The 13,318-nt window shown below is 32.7% G+C and overlaps 2 protein-coding genes across 2 annotated transcripts; both read left to right on the forward strand.

Annotated features, from left to right (window-relative positions):
- Positions 1-726: 726 nt before the first annotated feature.
- On the forward strand, positions 727-1,686 carry LOC706970 (olfactory receptor 8K3-like). Its single transcript, XM_028832903.2, has one exon. The coding sequence runs from the start codon at positions 727-729 to the stop codon at positions 1,684-1,686; it is 960 nt and encodes a 319-aa protein (XP_028688736.1).
- An 8,683-nt stretch (positions 1,687-10,369) lies between these two features.
- OR8J3 (olfactory receptor family 8 subfamily J member 3) lies at positions 10,370-11,834 on the forward strand. Its single transcript, XM_001104104.4, has one exon. It carries the CDS (start codon positions 10,370-10,372, stop codon positions 11,297-11,299), a length of 930 nt encoding a protein of 309 aa, XP_001104104.3. The 3' UTR covers positions 11,300-11,834.
- Positions 11,835-13,318: the final 1,484 nt, after the last annotated feature.

Genomic DNA, 13,318 nt, shown 5'->3' on the forward strand with positions numbered 1-13,318 from the left:
CTCTATTGCTTCTGTTACCCATAAGCAGGAAGTAATATCTAAAGTATTGTTTATATTCAGGATAAAAACCTTTGTTACAAATACTTAAGATTCTCTGCAACCCATAGTTTGTCTTACCAAGTTGGTTCATTATTACTGATGCTAAGTTAAATCTTGGGTTATGATTCTGATGGTTAGAATGTTTTAAAATTATGGCATTCATTTTGCAGCTAACAAGTATGTGAGACAAATTGTTGGCACAGTAACAGTATGAATACTGTTCTGAACAAATTTCCCCCCATTGAAAGTAAACTTATTTGGTGGTGTTTACACTAGTTTTTTCAGTTACTTTTTGATCTTAGCTTATATCTCATTATTTTAATGCACTGGGTTAAAGTATTCCTCAGGGACAATTAAATAATTGTGTACTGTGTGTGGTAATATTATCTATTTACAGAAAAGAAAGTTTCATTTGCTCTACCTTCAAGATTTATGGAAAAATACCAAAATTGGAGATATGAAATTATGTTTACATATGTAAAAGAATTATGTACATATAATTTATTCCATATTTGTTATGTATATGTATATTTATACACATATATGCATATATACACACATACATACTTCTATATATATATACACACACACACGTGTATATATACATACACATATTTTTGAATGTTTCTTAGAAATTAATAATTACTTTTATATTTATTCCCAGTATAGGTTCCCTGAGTAACTTGAATGGACAAACACAATCTGACAGTAGTGAACGAATTCATTCTAATGGGAATCACGGACATCCCTGAACTGCAAGCTCCATTATTTGGGTTCCTCCTCATTGTATACATGTTGTCAGTGGTGGGTAACTTAGGCTTGATCATCCTCACAAAGATAGATTCTAGGCTTCAAACACCCATGTACTTTTTCCTAAGGCATCTGGCTTTCACTGATCTTGGTTATTCAACAGCAGTGGGACCCAAAATGCTAGCAAACCTTGTTGTAGATCAACATATAATCTCCTATAATTGGTGTGCTACCCAACTCACTGTCTTCGGTATATTTATCACTAGTGAAATTTTCATTCTGTCAGCAATGGCCTATGACCGCTATGTGGCCATCTGTAACCCGCTGCTCTATACGATCATCATGTCACAAAGAGCATGTCAAGTTCTAGTGGCAATACCTTATCTCTACAGTGTCTTTTTGACTTTGCTGGCTGTCATAAAAATGTTTACCTCATCATTTTGTGGCTATAACATCATCAAGTATTTCTACTGTGATACTCGGCCATTGATATATTTGCTCTGCTCATACACAGAAGACATTAAATTGATCATTTTAATCTTTTCAGCTTTTAATTTGATTTCATCTCTTCTGATAGTCCTTGTGTCTTACACTCTGATCCTTGTCACTGTCCTCAAGATGAATTCTGCAGAAGGCAGGTACAAGGCCTTCTCCACCTGTGGATCTCACCTGACAGTGATAACTGTATTTTACGGCACCCTCTTCTTTATGTATGTTCACCCCAAATCCAGTCGTTCACTTGATGTTGATAAAATGGCCTCTTTATTTTATACTTTGATAATACCTATGTTGAATCCAGTGATCTACAGTTTGAGGAACAAAGAGGTAAAAAATGCTCTATGTAGAACCTGGAAAATATGTGCAAATTATCTATTTAAAATTCATTGTAGGTTATGATAACAGTAAATGATGCGATAACAAATATATACACGAACCAATATTGCTTTACATTTGTACTGTTACCTCCATGTGACGAGCAAAAATCAGAGTGTGATAAGCACAGAAATAGATAATTTCATTAATTACCTTTAAATAAAAATCTATCACTAACAGATGACTAATTCGTACTCATACTTTAACTATTAATCAATACTCAGTTTTAAGTTCAACTTAGGTGCCTTTCCTATGTGTTCTCACATAGAAACTTTCTTCATATCTATTCCATTAACTTTTTAAAATTAAAGCTAGGGGCTGCATATTTTATCAGTATTTTATCTGAAATGCTTTGTACACTGAAAGGCACGTGTATAAATAGATTCATGTGATCAGTAAACAGATATTGTCAAGTTAACCAACATTTCTCTCTGCATGAAGCTTATAGAAAACGGGTGGAATGACAAGTGAGTTATTTTGTATGGTTGACAATATTGAGTAAAATGAATATATTAGGTTGGTGCAAAAGTAATTGTGGTTTTTACCATTACTTTAAATGAAGCAAGTAGCCAGGACAACAATTAATTTTTTAATTGAGATTTTCAAGGGATTCCTCTGAGAAGACACTATTTAAGCAAACACTTGAAGAATTGAGTAAGCAGACTGTGTGAATATTTATGGGAAGGCTATTCAAGGGTGAGAGAACTATTACTATAACAGTTTTTAAATAATAATATGACTTTTGTTTTGAAAAGCAACAGTGAAGGGTGGTTGGACCATAAAATAAAATTAAGAAATAAAATACATATTGAAGATTCGTAACATAGAACTCAGCCAAGTAAAACTATACAGGCCTTTATAAATCTTGCATTTTATCTTGATAAATAAGCCACTGTAGGATTTTTAGCTAAAAGTGTTCTGATCTATCTTTGGGTAATGGATAGCTATGACTGTTGCACAAGTTAGAGATTGCAGAATACTAAGAATGGAAAATGGAGGGTTAATTATGTGGAGGATTAATTATGATACACTCAGAAGTGAACAGAGGCATTAGCCGGGATGGGAATGTTCAGGGGATAAGAAGTGTTCCAAACCTTGAATGGAAAAAAAAAATCTTCATATCAATGTGAATGTAAGAGGCTTAAAGATTCATGATTAAGAAAAAGAATGGAAAACATATTTACAGAGCTCACCTAAATATTTCCTGAATATTATCTTCCGCTACCAAACAATACGGAGTAATTGAGAAGAGATTTTAACTTCCCATTTAGACAAGAGAAAGAAAATAAAAGACAATATATGAAACGGTAGCTTTCACAACACAGGTGCCAGGCAACTAAGGAGAGTTCCCCCTGAGAAACAGAAAACAAAGCAGTTGATTCCTGTGATATCTTCTCTTTTCTCTCTCATGAGAGTGAACAGACTGGACTGCAGGAAGGGCAAACCCAAGTGAAGCCCAGAATTCCTGAGTTTAAGAGACGGTTGAGAGTCTGCTGAGATAAAGGTAGCCAGGGGAGATTGCAGGATGGAGTACCAAAGATTATATATCTGCACAATGGACATTGTATCTCTGCAGAGAATCGTCCTTAATTATTCAAGAGATGACTGATCAGAACATACAAAAGGAAACCACACGTAACTGAAGAAACAATCATCCTAAAAATAAAGAGAGCAGTGTCCAGCACTCAAATAGAGGCAGGGATTATACCAATTTGTTACACACAGACTAGAAAAACTCATAATTCCTGAGGTTATGTGTACAGTATTCAAGATCCTACTCCAGTATAAGAAAATAATCAGTCTTAGACCAAGTACTGATCTGGACTCACCTGATTAATAATAAAAGTGATATCTAAAAGGATTAAATTGTTTTCAACTAATTGTATCCCACAACAAAGCTTAATAGTATTCACAAAATACAAAATTATCCAGCTAACACCAAGGCACAATTGGTAATATGTGGGGTACGTTTAATAATTGTTAGGCATACAAAGAATCAGGAAATCATGATCCATAATGAATAGAATAACCAATCAATTGAAACTAACCAGGAACTGACATGGATGTTAGAATTATCAAACAAGAGCATTAAAAGTTTTGTGAGTACATGCTGTATTTTCAAAAAGGTAAGCAGGAGCACAGAGGACACTAAAAAAATTGAATTCCCACAGAGAGATGTACAGCGTAAAAGATGAAAAGTACATGGGATTGTATTCATAGCAGATTAAACATTGTAGAAAAAAAAAAGTGAACTTGTAGACATACCAATAGAAAATATCCCAAATGAAACACAGAGAATCAAAATATTTTTTTAAAAAACAGAGAACAATAAGCTGAACAACTTCAAGAAGCCAAATATACATGTAATTAAACTCCGCAAAGAAGAGGGACATTAAAATTATTTAAATAAATTGTAGGTGAAAGTTTTCCAATAGTTAAAAATTAAAAACCCTAAGATTCAAGAAGATTAAACAATCCCAGGTACAAACAATATGTAGAAAACTAACTGAAGGCACATTGTAATCCACTGTGCTATATATATTTGCATATTCCATATATATATATATATATATATATATCTCACATTGGATTATAATGTGGAATACTATGTGGCTGATACAGTATATATGGAATACTATATGAAATATTCAATATATATGTGGAATACTACTGAGCTGTAAAAAGAAGAAAATCATGTCCTTTGCAGTAATGTGGATGCAGCTAAAGGCCATTATTCTAAGCATATTAACACAGGAACAGGAAATCAAATAACACATGTTGTCACTTATAAGTGGGAACTAAAGATTGTGTACAAATAGAAAGATGGGTGGGAATGATAGACACTGCCCAGTATAGTGGGGTATACTAGAGGGGAAGAGAGAGCAAGGTGCAAGGGTTGAAAAGCTACATATTGGGTACTGTGTTCACTACCTGGGTGATGGGATCACTCGTATAATGAACTTCAGTGATACTCAAATTACCCATGTAACAAACCAGCATATGTAGCCCTAAACCCCAAACAAAAGTGGAGAGAAAACAAAACAAAATAAAAACAAAACACAGTTTCACATAGCAAGTGATAAAAACCTTAAGCAGTCAAAACACAAACACTTTGTATACTGAGGAATAGGAAAAATAATAACATTTTATTTCATGTAACATCATTGTTCATTTAGCTTCTCCTCAAAAACATTGTAAGTCAAGATACAGCAGAGCAACAGCATCAAAACACTGAAACAGAATAACTATCACCTAGGATTCTTTACCCAGGGAATATATATTTTGAAAAAGAATGTGAAATAAAGTTATTTCAGACCTATCAACATTGAAAGAACCCTTCATGATTAAACCTGCACTGGAAGAAATGATAAATGAAGCCCATCAATCAGAAGGGAAAAATACCAGATGGAAACATGATTCTAGACAAAAGAATGAACAGCACCAGAAATAACTATAGTGATTTCAATAATTTAAATCTATGTGAAAGATAATTGTTTAAGAGTAATAAAAATATATAACAAAATTGTTATAAAGGACATGGCAGGAGTGATTAAATACTGTAAAGTTCTTATTTTATATGTGAAGGGGTATAATTACACTTGAAAGTAAACTGTTACAAGTAAAATATCTATACCTTAAAACAAACACTGAAGTAAAAACCAGCACCACCTCCACAACAAAAAGAGTTGTAACTTTTCAAATGCAGGGATAAATATAACATATTACATTGATACAGCATAGATTAAATTCTTAATAGAATGTTTGCGCATATCAATTGATATAGCAAAGCTCTATGTATGTCAATATATGAATATTACATTAAATTTACTCTACATAATGGTATCACAGTTTTTCTTTAGTACATTTCTATTATGTTCGACAATTTTGGTGAAATTTTAATATTCTTAAAGAGTCAAAGATAACATGCAGCTAATAAAGGTTAAGATCTAGGCCCCCGTCTGCTCCCTGGGTGGGACTTTAGTAACGAACTCACAATGAAATACATCTTTGCCAAAGTTGCAAAAGCAACTGATAACTCTTTGATAGCACAACAGGGTGACTAAAGTCAATAATTACTTGTACATTTTAAAACTTTTATCATTCTTTTAGGAAAACAAATAAAAATAAAACACAGAAATTATTATTATAAAGTATTATAAAAGCAAGATATTTTAACTAAAATTTACAATATTGTTCTTTTGTTCCATACGCTGTGCTCGAATGCACAGGAAAGAGAATTGCTGATCATACTGCTTTCAGCATTTATTTTGATCCCTACCTGCTGGTACTGCTAGTGTCAAACATTCTGATTTTGTCAGCCATATGTTGAATGCATTCTGCACTGGGCAGGAAAAAAGCTTTCTCCATGTGTGGTTCTCATCTTACAATGGTAGTTACGTTCTATGGATCTCTACATTTTGATATGGATAAATGGCCTCCTTGTTCTACAGTTTAATGATCCTCAGATTTAACCTCTTGATTTATAGCTTTAGCTTAGAACATTGTTCCAATAAATTATGAGAAAATATTTATCACTTGATAGTGTTTCTAATAGATATAATTACATTCTTTATGACTCTACAAAAAAGACCCATTTTAATACTTCATAAATTTGTTGTTCTCATTATAATCAGCCAATTAACCCTCATATAATAGAATTCAATGAAAATACCACTTCCTTCCAAAATGTCTTTCTTCTGATTTACTATTTTCTTTAGTGATCTCTTACCCTATATTCTACCAGCAGAACACACATTAAGCTATATTTTAGTAAACTATATATTTGTTTTGTAGAGGTTTTTTCTTTTTTTTAAAATAGGATGTACATTCTCAATCTTGTTTTCATTTTATTTAAACAAAGTGAGTCAGACTCATGCAGATGGCATATATTTGGATCACATGATTTTTTTGGTTTGTTTAATTTATTCTGTCAATTTCTTTCTTTTAATTGGAGAATGTAATCCATGTCCATTTAAAGTTATCACAAATAATGGAGAACAACCTTTTGGCATATTGCTATTTGTTTCCTATAGGTCCTATCCTTATTGTTGGTCATCCTTTCCTCCATAAGTTTTCTTGAGACTTTGGCTGAACTCTAGACGTGTGCATGGCATAAAGCTGTTAAAAGAATGACCAGGAAATTGTAAGCTGAAACATTTCATAGAAACTACACAGGGCAGGAAGACATTAGAATTCTAAAAAGTCATAGTGGAAAGTCCTTTTACAACACATAAGACATCCAGTAGAAATCTCAGAAATAAAGCTATTTTAAACCCCTTTGCTAGCTTGAAAACAAGTCTCAAATAGAGGCAACTGATAACTGTTTGATAGCACGACAGGGTGACTAAAGTCAATAATTACTTGTACATTTTAAAACTTTTATCTTTCTTTTAGGAAAACAAATAAAAATAAAACACAGCAATCATTATAAAATTTACAATAGTCAACATCCAATCACAGATTCTAGTCCTATGAGAAAGCAGCAATGTGCAACCTTCAAAGTATTATTATAGATGTTGGATATACTGAATGATTTAGCACAAATACCAACATTGTGAGAAATAAATGAAACTGAAAATGTCAGATGGGACTTCAAGAGATGAAAATACAATATAAGATATGATCAAATATTTACTAGGTAAAATACATATTATACACTGAAAAAGAAAAGATGTGACTTGTCAACAATAGAGACACTCAGAATGAAGCCAGACAGAAACATAATACTAAAAACAACACCCATGGAAACAGTCTCAGTCATCCATAGAACAATAGAACAATAACAAGATACCTACCACATGTTTTAATTATAAAGTCTAAGTGGAAAGAAAAAACTATTATAGGACAAGAAATATGGAAAAAGTTGTTAGCCAGAATTTCTTTCTATTTTTTTAATAATGATGAAGATATAACAGGATAAAATAACTCTAAGCAAAATAAACAAAGAAAATGATGGTAAAGTGCTTCACCATCAATTATAAAAAATTATTTAAAAATATGATTATAAAAATTATAACAAAATGTTTCAAAATTGCTAGTGATTAAAGATATATTATAAACAGATGAAGAAATGATTTACCACTGATATATTGGCAGAAAAAATAAAAGTCATGACACTTTCTTATGTCAACCAATAACTATATGTCTGGTAGTATTATACTATAATCACCAGAAGTATCCTATGTCAATGGATGTTGTATTATCAAATTTTGCATGTTTTTTTCCAGAATTTTTTTTTTTCATTTGCTAACAAATTGCATGTGTGGGTGTCTGTGTGGTGTACTTAATATGAGCATAATATTGTGTAACTGAAATGCTGACAAAATCATATTTATAATTTCCTGTGTCTAGTCATATTGCATAATTCAATTATTCAGTTAGACTGAAACATAAAATATTATGACTTTTTCTAATGGAAAATTCTGAGAATTAACAAATATCCAAGACACTCTCTCTCAGGTAATTATGTACAATTTTTTATCCTTGAATCAGATTGAAACTTCAACCAAATGAGTCTCAAGGGGGTTAGAAAAGAACCTTAAATCTATTCTGTAGCCACCTGTGAGGGCTAAAGAAGTAGAAAGCAAAGCAGATTCTCTGTTGAAGTAAGTAGAAGCATTGATCATTGACAATTTTTAAGGGCAAAGCTTAAATTAAGTTATCACCAAAGATGTTGAAGGCCCCTATACGCTGCAAAACTATTTCCTCCTTGCAATATAGTGCTATTAACTTAATGCTTCACGCTTTTCATCTATTTTTAACACGGATCTTTGTCTGTCATTATCTACCTAGTGCCCCTCTTGTCCTATTCTCATTTCCTATCTATGTATGTTACAGCGTTTATGAGAACATATTCTAAAGCAGGATAACTTTATCTGAATGAAGAACAAATGTGGCATAGGTCACACTTTTTTTTCCAGATATGCACTTTCAAGAAATTAATTCTTGCCTGGAATCCTGGAAAGCCCTTCCTGTGATTGATTAAATAGCTGCTTCCTTCTCAACCTTTAGGTTTCAACTCAAATGCCACCTTCTCAGAAGAGCCTTCCTTGTGAAAATATTAATATTCCAAGTAAAAGTACTCTCCCAGGTTATCCTAGTATATTATCTTGTTTGTTTTACATATTATGCTTATTTAAATCTGCAATTATTGTGTTTATATGTCTTCTAAACAGATTTTTCTCTTCCCTATCATTACAATAACGTATTTATGATTTGAGGTTCAGGTAATTTATCTGAAGCTCGAACATAGTCTGGAACAAAGTACAATTTTAATAAATATGCGAAAAATAAGAGGATGATTCACGGAACCCAAAGGAAAAATTTACGCTTGGTATCATCAGACAAACTGGTACCAGACATCCGACAATGTTAGGAGTCATTTTGGTCTTATTTCTCTGTTTTTTTTTTTTTAAATAGTCACTTCATTATTTTTTCTCACTGCAGAATAATTATTTGTTTTTCTTTCTACTCTATCTCTTTTAGAAGGAGAGAAAATGTCAATAGCTCTGACCTTTTAAAATTCAGACCTTTGTGATAATATATTGTTAACTTTCTGGAACTTAATTGCAAACTTTAAAATAAAGAAATATGATAAGACTTATTTGGACCAGGTGCCCACCACTGGAACTATCAACTGTGACTCCAACAGGACATGAATTCACTTCGTAAGGGGCAAATAATCATGATTAAAATATACAACTCTAGGAAAATATTCATCCATACCAAAATAGCACGCTGAATCTATGGCAAATACATGCAACATAATTATCATAAAAACTCTCAAAATGAAGGTGTTTTTTTCTGTTACAATAATATAAATATCAAAAACATAAAAAAAGATCAGCTAAAATTAAGAGCAGGTTTATTGTGTCAATTTAAGAAATATAACATTTTATAAACAAAAAAACTGATTTAGAAGAAAAATCATGAAAAAAACATGGAGAATTGTACAAATTTTAGCACAAGGAATAGTCATGAGAGGGAAGAAATAGAAAGTAGTACCCAGGAAAGCATAATGTCAAGGAATTACAAAAATGATAAAAATTTTACTGATATTATTTATGGGAACCTAAGAAGAGAAACAGCAACCTGAAAAATAAATCCGAAGACATTACCCATGTATTTTTGTCTGAGTCAATAAAATGGAAAGAGCAAAAGCAGTAAACAGACATGCATGTTGTAATTTGTAAGCTCAATATACATCTAATACATGTTATAAAGGGATATAATTCTTAAAATGAAGAGTATAGTACCTATTCTTGAGACAAAGTAGAATTATCAGATTAGGAAATTGCAAGTAGTCACTGGATTATTTGGTGATATACAATTTCTTAAGCCTTTCTCATGATCAATGCAAAAATCATCAGATATATCTCGGCTTCAAATGTTTGTAAGCTAAGAACATATTCTTAATTCAATTACACTGCAAGGCAGTAAACCCTCAAAATGTTGCAGGATGCTGAAACAACTATTTACTTTGCCATACTACATTTACCATACTTGCTTTACTCTCTCCCAAATGATTGCAAAGCTGATTTATTAGACTCAGAACACTGAGTTTAAAAACTGAATTAGATTAATACATGACAAGAAGATCTCACCCAGGAATTGTCCTTGCCATCTAATGGAAGTCCTAGAAAATGATTCCTTAAAGTCTCTAACCACTTATTTTCTTCCTCAAACAGATGAATTTCCAAACTCTGACATGGCTCCTGAAAATTTCACCAGCGTCACTGAGTTTGTTCTCACGGGTGTCTCTGGCTGTCCAGAGCTCCAGATTCCCCTCTTCCTGGTCTTCCTGGTGCTCTATGTGCTGACCTTGGCAGGGAACCTGGGCATCATCACCCTTACCAGTGCTGACTCTCGACTTCAAACCCCCATGTACTTTTTCCTGCGACAGCTGGCTATCATCAATCTTGGTAACTCTACTGTCATTGCCCCTAAAATGCTGATTAACTTTTTAGTAAAGAAGAAAACTACCTCATTCTATGAATGTGCCACCCAACTGGGAGGGTTCTTGTTCTTTATTGTATCGGAGGTAATGATGCTGGCTGTGATGGCCTATGACCGCTATGTGGCCATTTGTAACTCTCTGCTCTACATGGTAGTGGTGTCTCGGCGGCTCTGCATCCTGCTGGTCTCCCTCACATACCTCTATGGCTTTTCTACAGCTATTGTGGTTTCACCTTGTATATTCTCTATGTCTTATTGCTCTTCTAATATAATCAATCATTTTTACTGTGATATTGCACCTCTGTTAGCATTATCTTGCTCTGATACTTACTTACCAGAAACAATAGTCTTCATATCTGCAGCAACAAATTTGGTTTTTTCCATGATTACAGTTCTAGTATCTTATTTCAATATTGTTTTGTCCATTCTAAGGATACATTCATCAGAAGGAAGGAAAAAAGCCTTTTCCACCTGTGCTTCACATATGATGGCAGTCACAGTTTTCTATGGGACAATGCTGTTCATGTATCTGCAGCCCCAAACCAACCACTCACTGGATACTGATAAGATGGCTTCTGTGTTTTACACATTGGTGATTCCTATGCTGAATCCCTTGATCTACAGCCTAAGGAATAATGATGTAAAAGTCGCCTTAAAGAAATTCATGGAAAATCCATGCTAATCTTTTAAATCAATGTAATCTTAGAACTATATACATAAATGAAGCGATAGTTCATGTACCCTGCCATTACGTGAGAGAAATAAAACTCTAGGTGCCTGACTTACAAGTTTACAAGCAATCCTAAGAATTACCAAGAGGTAGGATTTAAAGATTTTTGAATTTAAAAAGTAAAATACATGGAAACATTTTGAGTTGCGAGAGAAATACAAAGCAAAAATATTATTCATTAACTTTGCCCAGAAATAATCAGGTAATCAGTCTGAATAAAATATATTTAGGAGTAAGGAGCAGTATCAGTTTTAAAAGGTGAAGTTTGAACAGAGCAACAGAATGTGAACGAGGGAATTAAAGTGAATATTTTTCATTCTGTGGACTCCTTTTTTTTTTTTTTTTTTTTTTTCCGGGTATGGTTGGGTAGCGTGGATCCCTGCATCTTGAAAAACTGTGAATACAGATGACTAAAATCCTTTTTACAACAAAGTTAGCAAACTTGAACTGACAATAATATTTAAAATAAAGCTCTTTAACTCTTTTTAAATATTGTTTGAAGAAACAATATAGACATACTACCAATTAATACATATTTTCATCCTCACCATGATATAATTGAAAATATTTTATTCCAATTAATATATTTTCTACAATTTTTAAATAAAATGCACAGACTACTATCATTGAATATGCTTTTATAATACTGGGTTTGCTTTGTAAACATCATATTTTATAAAAATTTCCTTTTCTCCTTCCTCTATCATTCTTCCTTAATACAGAAAACAAATGTTCTATTTGGGTATATTAATAAACTTTTTAAAAAACTTGTCTTTGGGAAGCCGAGACGGGCGGATTACGAGGTCAGGAGATCGAGACCATCCTGGCTAACACGGTGCAACCCCGTCTCTACTAAAAAATACAAAAAACTAGCCGGGCCAGGTGGTGGGCGCCTGTAGTCCCAGCTGCTGGGGAGGCTGAGGCAGGAGAATGGCATAAACCCGGGAGGCGGAGCTTGCAGTGAGCTGAGATCCGGCCACTGCGCTCCAGCCTGGGCGACAGAGCGAGACTCCGTCTCAAAAAAAAAAAAATAAAAAAATAAAATAATAAAAAACTTGTTCATGGGAGTTTCTTAGATCATTAGAAATATGTTTTTAATTTTTGTTCTTTTTTCTGATAGTTTTTGATCAGTAAGTGTACACTTGAACCTGTTGTACAACTTATAATATATAGGAGTAATCAGACTATATCCCAGACTTGTCAAATAAAAATCATAAAGCAAAGGTCAGAAAATTCATATTATAAGTGCCAATGGGGATTCTGGCATTGAAACTTAGGAATATATCCTTACAAATAAAGAACTAGACTGGAAGATACATATGGAAGATTATGTTGACATTCTATGTGTGTGTTCAATTTACTTGTAAGTTGGTTCCAGTGTTGAAGAGTTCCTTCAGGACTAAACCAAAGAAACTAAATCTTCAGTCATGAATAATTATGAATAATTATGATATGAATAATTATGAATAAGATATAAATCATTGTGATATTAAAAAGGAAATACAATACAACTCTACAGGACAAAATTAGACTCAAGTAACTGGAAAAGTAATGATTGGGTATTTTTAAATTTGCCTTGGTGTTGAGATATTCAGTCTACTTTTTATACCAATCTTTCTTCCACTTGGTGAAAGAATGAAAACGCAGGAAAAAGCTATCTTGTTTGCATAAGATGAGATGTCTCAGGTAATATAATCACTTTTCCACAGTCCCAAATTCATTCCCATTTTTATTGTGTATTACATTTCCATCATAATTTTGTTTTTATAAAAATTATCTTTGGATTCCACTGAATATCATTTTCTAGTTAGGCTTTCTATTGAACAATGGAATAATGTAACCACATGTTTAATAACAAAATTTGTTCCACCAAAGTCAGTTTTCATAAACCATTAAGAAGGTCCTCAAATGATGATTTTTAGATTTAGGAAGAAAGGCTAGAAGACCATAAAATTGTTTGTAGCCAAATAT

Source organism: Macaca mulatta, chromosome 14 (assembly GCF_049350105.2).
Source record: "Macaca mulatta isolate MMU2019108-1 chromosome 14, T2T-MMU8v2.0, whole genome shotgun sequence".
Lineage (NCBI taxonomy): Eukaryota > Metazoa > Chordata > Mammalia > Primates > Cercopithecidae > Macaca > Macaca mulatta.

Bases quoted from the DNA above. Each gene is read 5' to 3' on its own strand.
- LOC706970 (XM_028832903.2), top strand. From the start codon at position 727: ATGGACAAACACAATCTGACAGTAGTGAACGAATTCATTCTAATGGGA.
- OR8J3 (XM_001104104.4), top strand. From the start codon at position 10,370: ATGGCTCCTGAAAATTTCACCAGCGTCACTGAGTTTGTTCTCACGGGT.